This window comes from Mucor velutinosus (assembly GCF_035048745.1).
Source record: "Mucor velutinosus strain NIH1002 chromosome Unknown tig00000093, whole genome shotgun sequence".
Classification (NCBI taxonomy): domain Eukaryota; kingdom Fungi; phylum Mucoromycota; class Mucoromycetes; order Mucorales; family Mucoraceae; genus Mucor; species Mucor velutinosus.
In genome coordinates, this window is record NW_027041907.1 from 1499867 (window position 1) to 1521620 (window position 21754).

At 40.3% G+C, this 21754-nt stretch overlaps 6 protein-coding genes across 6 annotated transcripts; all 6 read left to right on the forward strand.

The window, feature by feature from the left end:
* Positions 1-47: 47 nt before the first annotated feature.
* ATC70_002232 (uncharacterized protein) lies at positions 48-743 on the forward strand (the record flags this gene model as incomplete). Its single annotated transcript, XM_064821611.1, has 1 exon — positions 48-743. One exon carries the CDS (start codon positions 48-50, stop codon positions 741-743), a length of 696 nt encoding a protein of 231 aa, XP_064681297.1.
* Positions 744-4682: 3939 nt separating this feature from the next.
* On the forward strand, positions 4683-7172 carry ATC70_002233 (uncharacterized protein; the record flags this gene model as incomplete). The annotated part of the gene is made up of 9 exons (XM_064821612.1): positions 4683-4701; positions 4762-4786; positions 4844-5000; positions 5058-5105; positions 5163-5336; positions 5397-5548; positions 5607-5838; positions 5890-6339; positions 6399-7172. 9 exons carry the CDS (start codon positions 4683-4685, stop codon positions 7170-7172), a joined length of 2031 nt encoding a protein of 676 aa, XP_064681298.1.
* A 410-nt stretch (positions 7173-7582) lies between these two features.
* DML1 (mtDNA inheritance, partitioning of the mitochondrial organelle) lies at positions 7583-11904 on the forward strand (the record flags this gene model as incomplete). Its single annotated transcript, XM_064821613.1, has 8 exons — positions 7583-7624; positions 7697-7748; positions 7820-7857; positions 7922-8142; positions 8268-8375; positions 8431-9916; positions 9990-10847; positions 10930-11904. The coding sequence occupies 8 exons, from the start codon at positions 7583-7585 to the stop codon at positions 11902-11904; spliced, it is 3780 nt and encodes a 1259-aa protein (XP_064681299.1).
* A 611-nt stretch (positions 11905-12515) lies between these two features.
* ATC70_002235 (uncharacterized protein) lies at positions 12516-13465 on the forward strand (the record flags this gene model as incomplete). The annotated part of the gene is made up of 4 exons (XM_064821614.1): positions 12516-12808; positions 12864-12963; positions 13046-13277; positions 13332-13465. The coding sequence occupies 4 exons, from the start codon at positions 12516-12518 to the stop codon at positions 13463-13465; spliced, it is 759 nt and encodes a 252-aa protein (XP_064681300.1).
* Positions 13466-13842: 377 nt separating this feature from the next.
* Positions 13843-16793, forward strand: ATC70_002236 (uncharacterized protein; the record flags this gene model as incomplete). The annotated part of the gene is made up of 3 exons (XM_064821615.1): positions 13843-14289; positions 14384-14563; positions 14628-16793. 3 exons carry the CDS (start codon positions 13843-13845, stop codon positions 16791-16793), a joined length of 2793 nt encoding a protein of 930 aa, XP_064681301.1.
* A 1928-nt stretch (positions 16794-18721) lies between these two features.
* On the forward strand, positions 18722-20943 carry AFG1 (ATPase; the record flags this gene model as incomplete). The annotated part of the gene is made up of 10 exons (XM_064821616.1): positions 18722-19086; positions 19161-19185; positions 19243-19306; positions 19363-19394; positions 19451-19484; positions 19536-19660; positions 19724-19830; positions 19889-20236; positions 20288-20619; positions 20669-20943. 10 exons carry the CDS (start codon positions 18722-18724, stop codon positions 20941-20943), a joined length of 1707 nt encoding a protein of 568 aa, XP_064681302.1.
* Positions 20944-21754: the final 811 nt, after the last annotated feature.

Below are 21754 nucleotides of genomic sequence, written 5' to 3' on the forward strand. Positions count from 1 at the left end.
TTTTTTTTTTTTACCCTTCATTCTACATTGTAAAAAAACAAAAAAAAATGCTACTTGCCCAACCATTTGATCCCTTCAATAATGAACAAACGCAGCACAAGAAGCTACCTCTTCTTGCTCGTTGCAGGCTTATATCTCAGCGTACCAAAAGAGTTTTATGCAACCTTAAAAATAGAACTCATGCTACTACTGCCACTGCAAGAGGGTTTCCAACCATGATGTTGCCGGACAATCGATTCATGTTGAGCTCCCCTCCTCATCCACCACTACAGCCTTGGTATGGCTCTTATGGCGGCTGCTATGACCCTTATCTCATGATGGGTCCACCTCCACCTCCACCTCATCCAATGCACTTTCCACCCATGCCACACCATCAGTCAATGCCATACTCAATATGTGTGCATCTGACATCCTCTTGTCCTCTCGAGAACAACCATCAACCTCACTACAGTAGCAGGGTTAGACATCAAGACAGCTCCTCGGCGACAGAATCAACGTTATACAGTTCCGCTTCATCTCTCTACAATGATGATGAGAAGGAGCAGATAGAGTATGATTATGGCGATCGACAAAATCAATACATTAGAAGAAGCCAAAGTGGTAGCAACCTCGCGGCTGCACCCTCATCACTGACTCGAAGCAATAGCGATATCCTTCATGATCGCCATCAATATCATCCACAAAGGAGATGTCCATACATGCAACATAGATGGAGCAGTCAAGATGAAATGTATTATCAGTAAACATCCAATAAGTAAAAAAATGAGACTGATTATCCTTCCATAGTTGATGTACAAATAAAAGTGATTTGTGATTATTACCATATAGCCCTTTGTTTGTTACATTGTTTGTTTTCTCACGTAGCGTATAATGATCATTCGTTTTCTTCGTCCGAACCAACCTTACGATGGCCTTGTTCCATTGAGGCGGGCAAATCAGGTAGAATTATGACTCAAAAGATTCCCATTTTTGCATGCAATTCATGGTAACACACATTGCAATTACCTTTGAAAGCAGCTATAATAAAACATTGATTCACCCTATTGGGTCCTTGCCTAAATCAGAAATATCCTTCTCCTCCCCTGCAACTCATCTGACGGTAAAGTGTGCTGTGTATACATTAACAGCTATTATAAGAACGTGGGTCACAACACACTCATTGGATGTCATTTATAGACACACGAGAGCAGCATCAGCAGTGCTGACCATACGAGCACTATTCGTCTATCGAAAGAAAGTATGATATCAGCAGATGGCTATAAGAGCAATTCAAAGGGGCTTGGTCACAGAAGTACGCTAAATTTACCCAAAACAGTATTTATGGCCAATATATGTACTATCCAATCTTTAAAGCCGAGAAGAATATAAACAATGACGAATAATCAGATCTCTCAATTGGATATTAAGGTGATGAAGACTTCGCATATATTTCATAATGAAATCAAGCACCTTGACCTTGGCATATCTCATTCTCCAAAGATGAACGAAGCATCTCTGAGCGTAATACAATTAGAACGTTTACTACTAACTGATTCAGATTCCTAATAAACTTGCTCTAGCGAATGAAGTTTGAATTAAGCTTTTCAATATTCCTGAATTCAAGCATTTCGCAGGCTGATAGCAATTATTGCAGGCTACACTGAATGGTACGTTACTCGAAAAATATAAGATTAATCCATTTGTTTTTCGATAAAGCAATTCATTTTGGCGTCCATCTGTGCGTCAACTATCCATCATTCCCATTTTCAATATGTATAACGCAGACCAAATATGCGCTGATATTTGAGTGATAGAATGCTCTTGCTGAAGACATTTCAAAACAGAAATAATAAGACTCTGGTATATCAAATGAAATTTAAACAGTTGATTAATAATAAAAGAAAGAATATATCAGAATCAGGAGGAGAGGTGCCCATTTGCTGATGTTGCTCTTGAGATGGCGACATAGAGCTGGCCATGCGTAAATACAGGACTTGTGTAAGTTCTACAGCGATTTTTTGAAATATTGTCATTGAAAAAGACATCTTTATAGGAAAAAAAGCTCTTAAAAAAGTATTCGAGCCAAGCAATTGTCCTTTCAATTCTATGGTTCCCATTTAATCAGCATCGCAATCATCATTGTCATCAACAGAAAGGCATTTAGGTCAGCCAGCAGCAATGCCGCCGCCGCCAAAATAGATTCAAACTCAGCTTATATTTTTCTGTTCAAGATTGGACGGATTTTGTCATTCTTCGACTTCTAAAATCTATTTTGCGACGTTTGACTATATAGACTGTGATGATCACCCTACGCTTCTTAATACATCCTAGAAGTGCTTTTCAGGGTGTTTTTAATGATGCTGATTGTAACAGGTATTTTGAATGAGCTTATTGAGCAATTTGGTAAAATTTGAAATGAGGTTTTTAGCGAAAATAGCCATATTTTACATATGAAAGCCTCATAAAAGGAATTCCGGAAGCTGCTTTGAATCAAGAGAAACATTTTGATTCAAGATATACCATAGTAAAAGTCTTCATTTTCAAGGTAAAAAACGCGATTGTTTGATTTTCGGTGAAAACCATGAGGGGTACCTCATGCTTTTTGGTCGATTTTTGGCCATGTTTTTTTTTGACCCAAAAAGTTGAGCAAAGGTATCAGGAAGTTACTACTACTCGAGTACAATTGTTTGGCATTATTCCGGTGGCTCAGGAAGGTCTACATGCCAAGATATGAACGCCTGAAAACTGTCCAATTTGGTTGTATTTTTGCTTTATGACTTTTATTTACACGGCATAAAATCATACCCTTGATAGCTGAAATCTTCTGGAAGGGCAGTTCTGCAGCCTGTGCAACTTCTAATTCGAATAGAAGGTATATTGATTTTGGTAAGATTAATCCATACAAATTTTGACGCGTTTTGTAGTTGATATACTTGAAAATAATGGAAATATGAAACCGAATTTGCTGCTTGAACACTATAGTTTTACACCTTTGCTTCGCTACGGTAAAACCTTCTTAAGGTCAATGTTACCAAGTGTTGCCTAGAAACCACAAATCACTCAATCCACAGCCAAATAGCAGGCAAGAAATCACTTGAATTAGATGCGTTATGTTCTTGGGAGAAGAGCTTTTAATCTCTAATTGGCTACGACGACGTTTTTGTATTCAAGTTTTCCAGTATATATATACTGATTTCTAGTATATATAATGATGACGATGATGGGTGGCAGATGCCAGGCATTATGCTCGCAAGATTCAAGGCATGTGCCTAAACAACTACCGAAGCTTCAGGAAATTTTGGCTGATGACCGTTGTTGGCAGTGATGCCATCCTTGATGTGATGAAATTATATACTTGGAGCTTAAGGTAACAGGACAAAACTGCCATAACAAAAAACAATGAATGTAAAATTGCCATACTTGATGTTAAAAGGCTCGTTTGTTCATTCAAGGACAATAGTCGAGTGCCACTAGATGCTTAACCCTGGAACAGCGATCGAGCCACACCAATTGGAGATTGAACCTCTAAAATTGCAAAATGAGATGAATTGAAATTGTGTGAAACGTAGGCAGCAAACCACTAAGCTGTTCACAATGCTGAAGATATCAGGAATCCGTCATATCAGTTGAATACCAAATCAAGCATCATTGTCATACACGACTCCTCCTTCTATTGTAATTCCAAAACAACTTTGAGGGACTTGCGAGTTGTGCAAGCGAAAACTTTCCTCTGTCAAACAGACGAATTCTACAGAAGAAGTCAGATTCAATGAACATGAATCAGAGCAATGCCGAGGCATCTCATTCTGATGCCAATACGCTAAAACTCTACAGCAGCCTCAACAATACCAAATATTTTCCAGGCTTGCATCTAGTATCTATTCTATCATAATCAGGTACCAAGATTATCTTTCATTTGTTTTCTAAAGGTTATCATTGCAACTTTTTTTCTTACGTTGTGGAACATCCGGACGGAGCGAACAATAGTCAACCAGGCAAATCATCCACACCTGTTATGCTAACAGGGTAGCTCAATTTTTATGATAAGATTACTTTAGATGATGTGTTTGCCGATCTACATGTTCAGAAGCTGTAGAGCTTTTGTATGATATCTACATCTTTTGGTCAATGAATAGGTTCCATGGAAACGAGAGTCAAGAATTTTATCTTTTTGTGTAATTTTCAACTGATGTGGGTGTGAAAATATCGCATCAGTCATCATCGTGTAGAGAGGCATGTTGGCATGAACAAGAGCGGAGCCACTTATCTTATCAATGTCTGTGTCTCATCAAAATGCCTAGATGATTCATGCTATTGTAGGTAATCTTATCGCTGACTATCAACTGGGCTAGCCATCGCGACTCACTCACGTACAGGCATCACACTTGGATACAGCTTATCTTGAATACCTGTCTATTGTGTAACTGATAGAAAAAAAAAGTGGTACATCACAGAGTCATTCAATTATGAATCGTTGGCACTAGCAAAGACTCTCTTGCTCAAGATAACGACTTTGTTTGTATCAGTAAAACAAATTATCAAATGCTTTCGGTTGTGTATATCAGCAATCAATACCATGCTCCTCTGATCTGATCTGCATTACATCTGCAGTGAATTCATATAAAAAGACACTGCTTGTTTTCATCCATGTTGCATTATTATACTTTTCTTGCATACTTTTCTCATTATACACACTATTAAAAATGGCCATCTTAGATCAAGGTAGTATACACGATATTCCTTCAAATCCTCTGACGTTAACAAAAGTTTGATCTGTTATAGGCGCTGGTTATGGCGTGGTATTAGGGTAATTTTAAGTATAGCCTACACTTGATGCCAACCAACTGATTGCAGTATTTGATAGTTTTGGAGCTTTATTTGCTGCTATGATGACAGGCATTACCTATCTCTGTCAACGCTACCTGAAAGAAGTTCAAACATCTGAAATGTACATGACAGCACAACGTACCGTAAAAACAGGTCTTGTTGCAAGTGCCATTGTCTCTTCATGGACATGGGCTGTAAGCATAAATACAGCATTGATTTGAGCCATAAATACTAATTCACAATGCATAAAGGCCACTTTACTCACTAGCACTGAAGTCGCTTATAAATACGGTGTTTCTGTAAGTTTGATTTATCCTTGAGATGCCATAGCATTGACATTAAACTTGACATTACAGGGCCCCATCTGGTACGCCTCTGGCGCTGTTGTGCAGGTGTTGTTGTTTGCCGTTCTCGCTATCGAACTGAAAAAGAAGGCGCCCTCTGCTCATACTTTCTTGGAAGTTGTGCTAGCCCGTTACGGAAAAGGTGCTCATATTGTCTATCTTACTTTCTCCATGATTACCAATATTGTAAGTGTAACAATGCAAATCAGCCAGGTCAAACTAGCTTATTTCAAATTAATACTATAGATTGTCACTGCCATGTTGCTGCTGGGCGGTAGTGCTGTTGTCAACTATCTTACTGGTATGCACACAATTGCTGTATGTTTCTTACTGCCTCTGGGTGTCATTGTATATACTTTGTTTGGTGGTATCAAGGCGACATTCATGTCTGATTACTCGTGAGTTGTCGCTTGGTCATGAATGAAACCATACATGTCTAACATAACGCTTCTATAGCCATACTGTAGTTATCTTTATTATCATCATTTCATTTGTTTTCACTGTCTATGGTAGCTCTCCCAAAATTGGATCTATTGGCACCATGTATGACCTTTTGGTAGCTGCTTCCGATCGTAACCCTATTGCTGACAATGAGCAAGGTTCTCTTGTCACCATGTCATCCCTCCAAGCTCTCATCTTTGGTATTATCAACATTGTTGGTAACTTTGGCACAGTCTTTGTTGATAATGTAAGTGTCCGCCATGACCAACAAGATGCACGACATTAACATTGTATATAGGCTTACTGGCAAAGAGCCATTGCTGCCCATCCTCAATACGCTGTCAAAGCCTATCTTATTGGCGGTTTATCATGGTTTGCTATTCCATTCACATTGGCCACCACCATGGGATTAGCCGGCAGAGCCCTTGATATTGATTTGACTCCCTTTGCTATCAGCCAAGGGTTGGTTCTGCCTGATGTTGCTGTTGCTCTTCTGGGCAAAGCTGGCGGATTTGCCTGTCTTGTACTCGTATTCATGGCTGTCACTAGTGCTTCCTCTGCTGAATTGATTGCTGTTTCATCTGTATTGACATATGATATCTATCGTACATACATCAGACCTGAAGCCAAGGGTAAAGAAGTCGTTCGCTTCTCTCATATTTGTGTCATTGGCTTTGGTATCTTGATGGGTGTTCTCGCCGTTCTACTCAATTTGACAGGTATCAATCTTGGCTATCTTTACACCTTGGTAAGTCATCACATATCTCCACAGGTGAGACATGATAAAGCTTACTATTCATATTGTAGATGGGCGTCTTGATTTCTTCTGCAGTCGTTCCATTAACACTGACTTTGCTCTGGAGCAAGCAATCCAAGTTGGCTGCCATCGTGTCCCCCATTTTTGGTTTCTGCGCTGCAGTGAGCACCTGGTTGGCTGTTACCAAGAGCATGTATGGCACCATTACTATCGAGACTACTTCTCAAAACATGCCCATGATGTCTGGTAACCTCGTTGCATTGATCTCTCCCATTTTTGTCACCGTCATCATCAGTCTCATAAAGCCTGACAACTTTAATTTCGATGCTACCCGTCAAATTGAGGTAGTGGATGATACTGATGTTTCTACTCAAGTCGCTGGCGATTTCCATGAAGCAAACAATGAAGTATCTCCTCATGCTAACGCTGCTGCTGCTGCTCACAATGAAAAGATGGTCAATACTCAGGAAGAAATTGAATCTATGAACAAATCTTCCCGCTTCGCAAAAATCTCCAGTCTAACGCTCTCTTTGATCCTGTTTGTTCTTTGGCCCTTACCCATGTTCTTCTCCAAGTATGTCTTTTCCAAATCTTTCTTTACTGGATGGGTCGTTGTCTCTATTATTTGGGTGTTTATAAGTACGTTTGCTGTTGGCATCTATCCTATATACGAGGCCCGTCATACCATTGCAAGCATGGCAAGAGAAATGTGGCGAGACATCACTGGAAAGCGAGTGCCAAACTTACCCACTACCAATGAAAATGTCATGATCTCTGAAGAAAACATTGTTGTGTACAATGCTGAAAAGAAGGACACCATGTAAAAAAAAAGCAGCTACTATCTAACCCTTTCATTTTTATACATAATTTTCATTTCACCCAATTTTTGTACTATTATAATAAAACTCTTTTTAACTTAATGATCCATTTCAGTCAAATGCCGTGTGCCTAGCTGGTGGAAAGAATGTGCTACATGATGATTTAAAGTAAGGTAGCACGATGCAAGGTGGATTGTACCTGAATTGATTTTACGTCACAAAGCTAATTGTGATACATGGTTCAACAGAAAGGATGCTTTTATTATCCTCTCAAAACTAATATATAGAGGCGCCCCAAGGATGGAATACATCACCCCTCCCTTCTTCCTTGCAATTTACTCTTTTTCTTTCTTTTCTTTCTCATTTGTACACTAATCTAAAGCCGTGAAACTGACAAAGCGAGAAACATCAGGATCATGTCAACATTGGAGCACGAAATGATACCCGCTACAGCAGCAGTAAGTTTTGAAGGCATATTTTTTGAAGACATATATCTTGATGGACGTTTGACATTAACGCCCAACCATTAGTCAGAGGATATTCCATCTACGGCTGTAGCTTTAGAGCAAGAGCATGAAAAAGGTACGCAGATCAAGCATTTTCATAGGGGTGATTGGTCATGTCTCACCGCCATTTCGAATTTACGGACACAGTTCATCAAGATGAAACACCTGTAAGCAGCATCACCAAGGTAAGAGGCAATGAAGGGAGAAGGGGATGTATATACAAAAAGGGATGATTAATGCCAGCTACAGAATGATGCTCGAGCAGAATCACCCAGCAGAACATTAGCTTTGATTAAGCCTGATGCCATGCAAGCCGCACACAAAGACGAAATCATTGAAAAGATCAAGGAGAACGGATTTCGCATTGTCCAGGAACAACAGATTCAACTTTCCAAAGAGAAAGTAGGCTTATTCTACAAGGAGCATGAAGAGAAACCATTCTATCAGGATCTTACAAATTGGATGAGCAGGTAAATGTTGTATATACAATGAGGTGATGCAAGCTGTGCTACCATTCGAGGCAGTGTACAGATACTATTTGCATCAACATGTTGAAAGCGGCATGCAAGCATAGCTAATCTTCTCAAACAAATAGCTCACCCATCTATGCGTTGGTTTTGGAGAAGCAAGATGCCGTTCAAGCTTGGAGACATCTCATGGGGCCTACAAACTCAAACAAAGCAAGAGATGTCGAGCCCAACAGGTGACTATGACACTATGCAGTTAGTGCAACAAAATGCTTATATTGTGTTCTGCAGTATTCGTGCGCTTTTTGGTACAGATGGATCGCACAATGCGACTCATGGCAGTGATAGTCAAGCAAGTGCAGAGCGCGAAATTGCACTTATTTTTGGAAATGACAAGCCCCATGTAGTAGAGGTGCAAGGTTTAAAAGATGAGTTTGAGACCCAGGATGTATGCAAACCTGATGCAGTTGACGAAAGCAATGAGCAACATCCCGAGGTTACCAAGGAGCCAGAAGCTATTGCTACAACTGCTAAAGTGGATGATTTGGACACAAGGCATGCTACTGTTGACCATGAGGCAGACGAGGTGGAGCCTACTGTGGACACCAAACATCTCCATACTGCTGATTTAGTCACGTCGCAAGATAATGTCACTGATTTGTCTCAAAAAGAAGATGAAACCATCAATCCGGCCCCTGAAGACATGAAGAAAGATGAAACTACAGAAATTCGTGTGGCTGCTGATGCTGAGGAAGAAGAGGCCGCTGTTGTTGTTGATGCTGAGGAAGAGGGGGCCGCTGTTGTTGCTGATCCAGTTGTTGTCAGTTTAGATGCCAAGCTCGATCTTTCTCTTGAGGATACCATTGCTGCCACCACTGCCGACAAAGATGATAATGCTTCAAAGGAAGAACAAGTAGTCAAAGCCACCTTTGCTGATGACAATGTTCCTGACACCAAAGAAGCTCCCGCTGCTGAAGTCTCAAATGCTAACGAAGCCCCTGTTACTAATGCTTTAAATGCTGAAGAAATTTCCCAAGTGGGTGCCATTGCTACTGTCACTGTTGAAGCTTCTACCACCGATGCCAATGACATTGCTCCTGATACCACCAAAGATACAAAAGAAACTGACAAGCCTGATACCACATTTATTGCTAATAATACCAAAGAAGATGCACATTTCGAGGAGAAGAAGGATACCAAGCAAATTGAAAAGGAACCCGTTTTGGAGAAACAAGATGTCAAGTTACAGCCTGAAACGGTGACCATTGAAGCTGAAATTGTTGCTGAAAACGATACTGACGAGGATCATGCCGAAGCACAAGCAAATGCCGAAGAACAGCAAGAGATTGAGGCCATTATCCACGTAGAGGAAGCCAAGGTTGATGCAGTTTTGGAGCCTGTTGCCAGTGCCCCTGTTGCCATGGAAACCTTAGAGACTGAACCTACTGCTGTTACCTTGGAAGCAGAAGAAGAGAAGGAGCTTTTGAATGCGGAGCAAGGCAAGAAGCAAGAAGAACCTGTTGCTGTAGCTATTCATGCAGATATTGTTACAGCTGATGCGCAAGACAATGACGACGACGCTAATCAGCATCAACAACACGGTGTCACTTCTGGTGAGGTATTTGCTCAGGAAAACGAGACACAACAAACAAATGTCATTGTTGTCGCTCATGATGATGTCGATGCAGACAAACCCTTGGACACACCAAAGGAAAAGAACATGACAGAAGATCACCAAAATGTCAAATCGAATGAATCTGTCACTCAAGAAAAGGAGGTATGCGTGATATACAGTCATCAAAGTAATGTAACATTACCAAATACTCAGACACATCTTCTCTCCCTTACAGGGCGATCTCATCTCAACCACTCCCACTACAACAACGACAGCCACTGCTACTACCACTGATACTGACGCTAACATTCTATCCAGCGGCAATAGCAGTGATTCGTCCAAGAATTCTAGTGTAACAGCAGACAAGAGCCAAGTCAAGGAGAACATCAAGGAGACACATGTCAACAAGAAGCAACCTAAACTTAAAGCCCCTGCTGCTGCTGGTGCTTCATCTGTCGGCCATCCTCGTAGTGCCGCCATAGCTACTACAACAACAACTGCAGATAAGAAGAAGGCGACTAGTACAGGTTTGAGAAAGCCTACATCCACATTAAAGAAGAAGACTGCCGCCACAAGTAGCAGCGGAGCAGATGCCGAAGACGAAAAGGACAAACCCAAACCTAAAACAAGAGTGCCTAGAGTGGCTTTACTTTCTCAACAAACTAAAAAGAAGCCAGTAACTCAAGATGATGCTTCTGCCAACACGGAAATCAAGACAAAGAAGGCAGCTGTGAGCACTCGATCATTGGTCTCTCGATTGACAGCACCTACTGCAGCCAGTGCACGTAAAAAGACATCATCTGCTGCTGAAGGTACTACTACTACTACTACTACTACTACTCCTAAACCAGCTGATCCTGCTCGCCAAAAGAAGATTAGTTCAGCAGCTACCAAAAAGGTACCTACTACCACAGCTACAACTGGTTCACATGTATCCAAGGCTTTTACTACTTCCAAGCCTGCTAATGCTACTGCTGCTGCTACTACTACTGCTTTAGGTGTCAAGAAACCCAGCACTACCGCCACTGGCACCAAGACTACTGGAGGTGTACGTCGTATATCACCTCCAACATCTACTACTGCATCTAAAAAGGTAGGAGAGCACCGTTCCACTCCTTGTTTTACACTTGTGAGAATACACCATTTATTTACTATTTACAAATCTTTATTTATAGGCGGATGGAACCGCTGTTAAACGTACTACAGGAACAACAGGTACCCGTGCAGCAGCTTCTGGACTCCCATCTTCTGCCAATCCTGGTAAAACTAGTACGAGAAAGGAAACTTTGTCAACTGGATCCAAACTCAAGAAGACCGCACCCACACCAAAGAAGCCATCAGCAGCCACTTTGACCACACCCAAGAAGATCAAGAAGGCTGATACTGCTGTAGAATCTCCCACTGCTTCTTCTGCTTCAAAGGCTTCTTCCGAGTCATCTCATGGTGCAGATCATCATGACTCTGCTGACATGGAGGCATCCGCAACTCCTTCATCGGTTCCTGCTTCCTCAAGTCATCCTGACGAAGCTGTAGAAACCACCAAATCAGAGCATGTTGCCAACGATACTAACGAGGCAGAGGCCAACGCTGTTCTAGACAGCACCAGCAACGAGAACGACAGCACCAATCATGGCGGTGTAGATCAAGAATCAATAAATGAAAGTGAAATTGGATCTGATGTCATTACTTCTTCTCAGGATGTAACAGAAATCGAGAAGAAGGCAACAGAAAAGCAAGACGATATCATTGTTGATTTGCCCAAACAGGAAACCAATAATGAGCAAGACGTAGAGAGTGCCGAGATTGGTGCCAAAGAGCAGGAGCAAGAAGTAGAGAGCGTCGAGATTGGTGCCAAAGAGCAAGAGCAAGACAAGGTGCTCATTATTGAACCTTCTGCAAACCAAGCATCTGATGCTGAAGTCGCTGCCATTACTGCCAACAACAACAACAACAACAACCACACTACGCCAGTTGTTGCCATCACGAGCAACAAACCTCAAATGGCATCTCTTCGTAGTCGATTTGAAAACCTCAATAACAACAGTACTAATAACACACTCAATCATAATCAATTACAGACCACTTCGTCCAAGGAGATCCGTTCCAAATCACCAAATCGTATCTCTGATATGATCAATCGTTTCCAATAAACAATTAATATACAACATGACTAATTCAAATATAAATGACAAGGTGTCAAGTCTTGTTTGCAACTCAAAGTAAAACTTGTGCAATCAGAAAAGAGTGTAACACTCGGGGCATCCTCTATGAAAATTGACATGCCACTCCAATTTTCATTATTGCAATGTGGGCTCATTCAAGATATAGGGGTTAATTGTATGATCTGATGTGTAATTCTGTGTGTGTACCTGGTTGCTATGGAAACAAGTAGGATGCGGTGGCACTGCATTGCTTGATTTGGTACCTTGTTACTCGGACTCTACAAGACCCCCTTACATCATGTCAATTTACACATATAACATGGAACGGAATAATATATACAATCCGGGATCTTGTAAGCTAAATGATAAGAGAAGCTGCAGATCAGTTTTATTTATAAAACTATCACATTGCAACTGAATGTGGTATAGTGTTATTTGTTCAACCACTTGTAACGGAGCTGTGATTTTAGTCTGGGGGGTCGCAAGTTCTAAAAAAAAATCAACACACACATACCTACAGATTACATGTAGAACTCACTTCTTTTTTTTTTTTTTTTTTTTTTTTTTTAATTTATTTTTGCTAATAATCAAGGGGTAATATGCTGAACACAAGACGATTATTTCAGTTGATATCACCTACATTAAAATCAACAACAACAACAACAAGAACGAGGGTTGCACTTGCTTCTGTTCATCCACGTACAAGCAAACATTATTTGTCAACAACTTCAGCTTGGCGTAGTATCGCACAAGACAAGAAATGCTGGCAATGTCAATCCACAAATAAGCCTTCTGCATTATTCTGCGAGAATACAGTGTGTAAAGTCATTCAACCCATTCCAGCCCAACTGAACTTCTTTCATCTACTGCAAGCAGGCAAAGGAGACAACAAGTAGGTTAGGATGGATTATTAATCCCAGTGACGATTACTCATCTGTTACGTGTAGAGATCAGCCTACATTTGACATTGATTTGAAAGCAATGCGTAGACAGTTTCTAATGTTGCAACAAAAGGCACATCCAGACAGCTTTTCTCAAGCACCCAAGGTAAAAAAAAAAAAAAAATAAAAAAAAAAGCAGGTTGTAGATGAAATCAACACGGTTGAGATCTAATGCGGTTTTTTTGCAGAGAGAATTAGACTATGCACAATTGCAATCGTCCGTCATCAACAAGGCATACCACACGTTAAAAGATCCCCTTAGCCGTGCGCAGTATCTACTCAAGGAGCAAGGCATCCAGGTGAATGAAGGTGACTCATTAAGCAATCCTGAACTCTTGATGGAGGTCATGGAGTTTAGAGAGGAGCTGGAGGAAGCACAATCAGAGGCAGACATCAAGCCCTTGAAAGCACGGAATGATGGTAAATTTCAATGTGTGTTCTTATTTACCATCAACTAACATCTACTCACAACAGAGAAATACGCAGAAACGGTGCACAAGTTACAGTTGGCATTTGAGAAAAATGACTATGAATCCGCAAAGGATTTGGCCATTGAATTACAATATTTGAATAGCATAAAAACTGCAATTCTTGAATGGCATCAATAAATAATAAACATTTGTTTATTTATTTGTTTAATTTGATAAACTACCCATATTCTAATTTGTCGCTTTGCTCCTTGAACAATGCATTTTCAAAGAAACCTCCCCCCTTTCTTTCTTTGCCTCAATTCATTTTAGTACATGTTTCACAAAAAACAGACAAAAAAAGAGGCCTTTGTTCTTATTTTCTTTCTTTTGCTTTTCTCTTTTTCATTTTTAACTTTTTTTCATTTTCTGTTTTCCTCCCCCTCCCCCCCCCCTTTTTCTTTTCTTCCACCTCTCTTTCTTAGTGTTAATAATCAAGAAATAGAGAACCATCCACTCAAACTATCGCCACAAACATGGCCACACTAGCACTCAACCAGAAAAGTTCATTTGCAACAATGGACACTAATTCCAGCCCATCACAACCACCGCCATCGCCGTCGCCCTTGAAGCCCGTCAACACAACCACGGCGCCTACACCCACAGCTACACCCACAACACCTACCAGTTCAGGCTCACTGTATCATCTATGCCGCTCCGTATTGGACAAGCTATCCACCATTGATGGCATGCAAATGTATTTGGAACAAGACACCACATCAGATCCACTATCCAAGCTGACAAAGATTTGTCGTCAGGGATTTCCGCTGTGCACGCTTTACAATGCTTTGAAACCTGTCAAACCCCTGAGCGTTGACAGTGATCCCAACTTGAACGCACTGAATTCTTGCAAAGCCAATGTCTATCACTTTATTGTTGCTTGTATTCGTGATTTGTCGATTCCGGAGGAAGAAATGTTTACCATTTCAGATCTCTTTCAGGACGATACTACTGGTTTTGTCAAAGTGAGCTTATTTTTTTTTTTTTTTTTTTTTTTTTTTTTTTTTTTTGGCTGGTAGCACACAATATTAACCTATTCATCTCTCACCCCTTGTTTAGGTCGTAAATACCATTAATAAATTGTTGCTTTTATTGGAAAATCGCGGTATCATCACCGTAAGATCATCCAATAGAAATTCAGACAACTCTGATCCGAATCCAAAAAACACACGCGATAAGGTTGTTTTGGAGTTGTTGGAAACAGAACGCAAATATGTACAAGATATGGAAATTCTTCAGGTAAAACTTTTCCTTGGTGTTGTTTGCAAATCATCCAAAAAACTAACTGCTGCAATAAATACAGAATTACATGCGTGAATTGCAGACTCAAAAAATCGTTTCTGCGGATACCATTCATTACCTTTTTGGAAATCTCAATGCCCTGGTGGATTTTCAGCGTCGCTTTCTGATACAGCTGGAAGAAATCGCAGAGAAATCACCTGAGGAACAGCGCATTGGACACCTGTTTATCACGATGGAGGAATCATTCTCTGTATACGAACCTTATTGCGCAAATTACTATTCAGCTCAGGATTTGGTAGTGCAAGAAACACCTCGTTTGCAAAAGTTGGCCGAGATTTTAAACCCCATCTACGAATTGCCTTCCATGTTGATCAAGCCGGTTCAACGTATCTGTAAATACCCTCTGTTGTTGCAAGAGCTGCTCAAGAGCACAGACAAAACCTGGCCTCATTACCAAGAAACGCAAGCAAGCGTCGATGCCATCAAACGAGTAACTGAAAAGGTGAATGAAACCCAACGCCAGCATGAAAATGTCCAAAAGGTGCAAGAGCTCAAAAAGAGACTTGATGACTGGAAAGAAATCCGCATTGACGGCTACGGCAATCTCATGTTGCAAGACAAGCTCATCATCTCAACAAACGCCACTGAAAGCAATGAACGTGATCTGCACGTCTTCTTTTTTGAAAAAGCCCTTTTGTTCTGCAAAGAATCAAAAGGCAACAATCTTTTGCCCAAGAGCAATACTCTCTCCATCAACAAGAAGAAGCGACGTGGCAGTTTGGTGCCTAAATACGTCTTCTATACCTCCAACATGGCTGATATGAACAGCAAGTGCTGCAAGAACGGTGTCTGGTGCCTTGTCGTTGATCTCAAGAACAGTGAATTGGAGCAAATCTCTCTCAAATTCAGAAATGAAGAGCAATTGAAGCTCTGGACATGTACATTGACGAAAGCCATTCAAAAGGCTATCGATGTTGCAAATGAAAACGACCAGTTACTATCCAATCAACTATCTTCAACTTACACTGACGGTGAAGACGAAGAAGAAGGCGAAAATGACTTCTTTGACGATGAGGAAGATGACTACCATCAACAGCATCAACAGCAACAGCATCAACAGCAAAGATCACGCAGCAGTTCCTTTAACCAGCAACCTATGATTCGCGGTAAAATAGGTCCCATTCAAACCGCTGCTGTTAGCCAAGATAAGTACAACGTCGTAGGAAGACCTTATCACAACGTACCTGGCATGAACTTGTCGCCTTTACCTCGCTCAAATTCAAGTCTGACTACCAGCAGTATTTTATCTACATCACCTCCCTCTTTGCTTAATTGCAACTATTATCCTGCTTCACCGCCTCCATCTCACCCGTCATCACCAACAAGCTCATCTCGTGTTTCCAGTACTAGCACTAGTGCCGCTGCTTGGCATCGTCATGATGGTCTGACAGACATTGCAACCAACTTTTTAACAGGTGATTACACTGCCGAGGATTACCATCAGCATTATCTAATTCAACAACAAAAGCAACAACAACCTTTCCATCAACATTCACTCTTGATTACAGGTCGCTCTCAGTCTCAATCAGCAGCTGTAGCCCACCCTTCTACCTTAACAAGACCTACTTTGCCCATCAATCAAAACCGTCTTCGTTCTCAAAGTAGTCCTAACATCATGAAGAATAATGGGCCTGGTCATACTGTTCCCATGACCGCATCTTCTTCTACAGCAACTACAAGCACTGATTCAACAGCACCCGGTACCCCTACTATGAGTGAGATGCCTCAGTTGCCCACACGTTCAGCCAACATGAAACCAACGCCATTGGATCTCTCACGCTCATACCATCAGCATCAAGAAACAATTATTTCACCTCCACTACCCCCGCCCATGATGAGATCAGTTGCCTCAACGCCCCGACTCAGTGATATTGCAATGACCACTGGAGCTGCTCCTCCTTCTCCAGGCGCTATCAAGATTAAGCTCAACTTCAATGATGGCATTTATGTCATTGTCACCAACCATGAAGTTACATTCTTTGAATTGATGGAAAAGGTCGACAAAAAGATTCGCCTCGTTGCCAACCTAAAGTCAACTGATCTCCTCAGACTCAAATATCAAGACGAAGATTGCGACTTCATTACAATCAACTCTGATGACGATGTTCAGATGGCTTTCGAAAGTCGTGGTATCCACAACACTGTCAATCTCTTTGTCAGTCTTTAAACCTACTCTTATGTATGTCAACGTATGATCCTTTCCAATCTTTCGTTCTCTTCCACTCTTTCTGTCTCGATTCCATATGCCTCGAAAACTTCTTTTGTTCATTCATTCATTCCAGTTATTCAAATTTGTATTCCCACTGTATGTTTAATATTGTAAAGCTCTTTCCTTTCTCTACTTACATTCTTTTTTCCCCACCACTATTTACCCTCTCTCTCTCTCTCTCTTTTTCATTATCATATCATCCCCCTCACTTACTGTAAATATTTTTCCCTCGTTATTTAATCTGTCTTTCTTTTCTTTTTGCAAACCTTTGTTTCATTATATCTCTCTTGGTACCTCTCTTACCTTGAGATCAAATTAAAATTAAAATGTGTTTTTAGACGATCATCAACTTAACCCAGTTGACATGCTGCAAATGATATCATCTGTCAAGCTGTATTATTTTCATACTAATTGCACTCATCTATCTAGTAATTTAGCATGGGCAAAGACCCGTCAGCGTCCTGTCGTTTATTGCCAGAATGCTTGACGTTTTGTTTGTTATTTGATTCCAAATATGGGCTTAGATGCACGAAAAAAGTTGGCTTTTAGCACTGCTTCTCGTAGATTCACAGGAATCATCTTCTTTAGGATATGTTCACAAACTCACAGATACACGCTACTGTTGGGTTATATCAGTCCATGTATTTTTACTTTTACATTGCCATAGTGTCCTTTATAGTAAAAGCTGGGGGGGGGGGAATCATAATCACTAAATTTCACCAATTCGAGATGTTGCCCGATTAATTTATTATAGCTATCCCTAAAAGTGTACGAATCCTCAATAAAATCATATTTTTAGAACCTTAGGATCAGCACTGTTGATTTTGACCCCCTAAATAGTAAAGATAAGCCTTCCATTTAGGTACCTTGTACCTTGAATTCACTCTCGTTCCACCAAACGAGACATGGATCACTTGAAACAGCGCATTGAGACGCAACAAACCTTTGCCATCACTAAAAAGTATACCAGACAATTTCTCTCATTTGAAATGCTTTGCTGTAGAGATATAGAATTTCTTTCCTAACAAGAGTATAACCAAGAGCTACATGAAAGGCAAAGACTTTATATCAATTTCAGTTTTCAACCGAAGAAAGGAATCTTTTGCCAGGGTCCACACTCATGTAAGATTAGCGTACAAAATTTAGCTTCGATCAAACTTTTCTGCTAAATAAAAGCGATCATTTCCATAATTATAAAGGAATTTTGTATGTCAAGAATGTGTCTTGAAGAGTAGTATCAATGTGAATCCGTCTGAAAGCCACTAGGTGTCTTGACAGGAAATTGGAGATGCCATTTAGGATTTGAGTGAAATGAAGTGTTGGAACTCAGTAGATCTGAAGCGAATGTCTAAATAAGCTTGATCTGATCGCGCTTTTTCAGAAGGTTGATGATTAAATACACAAATCAGAGATCCAGACTCTGTAAACTCCTCAAAGCCCATACATTCAAGTCATATGCCTGATTATCTCTAAAGTATGAATGTGTTATCCATCTAGATTTCGACTGTATAGGCTCTGTGTCATTGTGAATAGTGTCAAACAAACGAATCTTCTTGTAGTACAAAATGGTTGAAAACAGGCACTGAAGGGTTATATTTTCGCCGGTTTGTAATTCACACTATACTTAAACGATGAAATACAGGTTATCTCAGATTTTTTTCGGTGTTTGCACCCAATTATCAATGATGGAAAGAAGATCTCATGAAAATGAGTGAGCAAGGGAAATCCTTTTCCCTCGTTTTGCTTCAAATCACCACATTCATTATTTTGTTTTCATTTCCTGCTTCTTCTTTTCCGTCTCTGATCTTGCTATTGCTATATAAACAACCGAGAACTCTCGGCACTTTTCTTTGCTTGTCTCTCGTACACATACACAAACATCCAACATGGAGCCTGCCACTCGAATATTATCTCACGAATCAACCAAAAGCTATCTGGAAAGAGAATTGATTGTGTCTTTGAATAACAATGGCCCAATGATTGGGCCCACATTGGAAATGATGGATTCGCACCATCCCAATGATGAAACCTATCAAGATCATGATAAACTCAAACAGGAGCAAATTGAAAGACGCCCATCATCGTCCTCATCTACCAGCTCGTCATCCATTACCACAGATACAGTTGTTGCAGGCAAATCAAAGAGAGGATTTCGATTTTGGTGCATGACAAAAGATAATTCTGATCCAAAGCAGTTTCCCAAATACAAGAAGAATATGATTTTGTGTGTTGTGGCTATTGGAGGTGCTATGTAAGTTTGTTTTTAGTTCAATAATTTCATCATTCAGTTGATCCAACTAAATTCTTTGCTCCTGTCATGGATAGATCACCGGTTTCATCTACGATTTATGTAAGTTTCACTCAATGATCTGGGATGCATGACCACTAATGTTTCCCTGCGTAACAGTATCCAGCGCTGATTACGATGCAAGAAGCTTTTCAAACCACAGATACTACCATGAATGCATCACGTAATGTTTTCCTTAAATGATGTTAATTATGCGCCATACTAAATCTTGTCCTGTAGTGTCTATATTTACTTTCTTTACTGCCTTCTTTGTAAGATGTACATTTGATTGATCAATTAACAAACCAAGTCTAAACTCTAGTTACAGCCTCTGGTTTGGGCAACATTTGGTGATTTATTTGGTACGTTTTCCTATGCTAAATCTTGAGCAATGTCTAATGTAAGCTGCGTAGGTCGAAGACGCATCTATATTATTTCATTCTTCATTTCATTCGTTGGCAGTGTGTGCTGTGCATTGTCTGTCAATGCTGAAATGTTCATTGTGTTCCGAGCCTTCAGTGCTGTGGGATCATCATCGGTATACTGAAAAAAAAAAAATCTCACACTCATTAAATCTAGTGACTAATCAAATGTTATGTAGGCAATGTCCATGGGAGCAGGTACAATTGCTGATATTTTCGAGCCTCATGAGAGAGGTAGAGCATTCGCATTTTACACATGTGGACCATTATTGGGTCCTGCAATAGGGTAACTCACTATATTCACAATGAATGTACATACATTCTGATTACATTTTGACATGTAGCCCAATTATCGGTGGTTACTTGAATCAAGGTCTCGGCTGGAGAAGTACATTTTGGTTTTTATCCATTTTTGTCTTTTTGACATGGCTTGGTATTGTATTCTTTCTCCCAGAAACTTGGCGAGCAAGCCCACCTGCAGCACCAGTTGCTGCAATCATAGAAAAACCAATAAGTCCTACTTCAAGCAATATGGAGCATCCCGAGGAGCATCTGGACAAAGACATTGAAGCACAAAAGCCTAAAGAACAAGAAGCAGCAAAGAAAAAGACTCGGTTTGTGAATCCAATTGGGGCCCTGAGGCTACTACGATACCCCAATATCGCTTTGGCCGTTACATTTGTGGGCATCTTGTAAGTCATAATTACGCCATAAACGATCAAGATCGTTAACATTGAAGGTAGATTCTTTGTACTCTATCTGAACAATACAAATTTTACGAGATCATATACCCTTCAATATGGATTTGATTCCGGCCTTGTAGGTGTCTGCTACTTGCCCTCTGCTGCAGGCTCTATGGTGGGCGGTATCATGGGTGGTAGAATGTCTGATATTACTTACAGACGCAACGTTGAAAAGGCCAAAGAGAATGACCAAGAGGTACATCCTGAGATGCGTCTTGGAGGGTTCTTGTTTTACGCTTCCATGGTGCTTCAATTAGTGAGCTTCGTTGCTTATGGTTGGTGCCTCGAGGAAAATGTTCATTTTGCATACGGTTTAGTGTGCCAATTCTTTTGTAAGTTGTCTTGCATAACGTATAAATTGTAGCTAACATGCTGAATCAGTGGGTATTGCTCTCATGTTTCCCAATGTTACTCTGAGTGCCTACATGGTAGACTGCTTCCGCAAACAAGGTGCATCTGTCACTGCATGTAACAACTTTGCTCGTTATATTATGGCTGGTATTGGCTCATTGATTGCTTCTGATATTCAGAGAGCCATGGGAAATGGACCTTTGTTCACATTTTGTGGCTGTCTACTTTTGGTTTTCACAATCAATTTAGTCCTTATCAAAAGATATACTCTCAAATGGGCTGCTCTTAGAAAAGCTTTGGCTTAAATCTGTATTATATCATATTTCTCATCATCCCGCATTTGTGCATACCTTAACTATTAAAACTACAATTATGCCACATTTCATTCTAAGTACTAATTTGATGCTAGATTGTCGTCAGGCCAAGCTAAAATATTACTTTTCAACTCGCAACTCCCTTTTTGCTGTATGAGCCTACATTTAGCGAGGTATCCATTTTGTTAGCCAGAACCAATTAAACTACCGCTTGAAGTATGCTTCAGATTGGACAGATTATGCTTTTTTTCGACTCAATCGATTTATTTTGTCAGATTCGACTATATAAATAGTGATGAATACTCCATACGCCACTAAACTTTCTTGAAGTACTTTTCAAGGCGCATCCAGTGGTACCAAGTAAGATAGATGTTTTGAATAAACTTATTTAATAATTTACGAAACTATGAAAAGAGGTTTCTGGCCAAAAGGTCGAAATTTTACATATCAAAGTCCCACAAAGATGATTTCAGAAGTTACATTAGATCGATAGAAACATTTTGATTCAATATTTACCATAGTAAAAGTCTTCGTTATCAAGGTGAAAAGCGCGATCGTTTGATTTTGGATGAAAACCATGAGGGGTACCTCATGCTTTTTGGTCGATTTTCGGCCATATTTTTTTGATCCCCAAAAAGGTCAGCAAAGGTGTCAAAAAGCACCTGCTAGTCGAGAGCAATTGTCTAATGCTATTCTAGCAGCCCAATACGGCTTCTAACACGAGATATTACTGCTTGAATATATTTCAATTTCGCTGTATTTTGCATATACCTGAGTAATATTAGCGACAATAAACCCATCC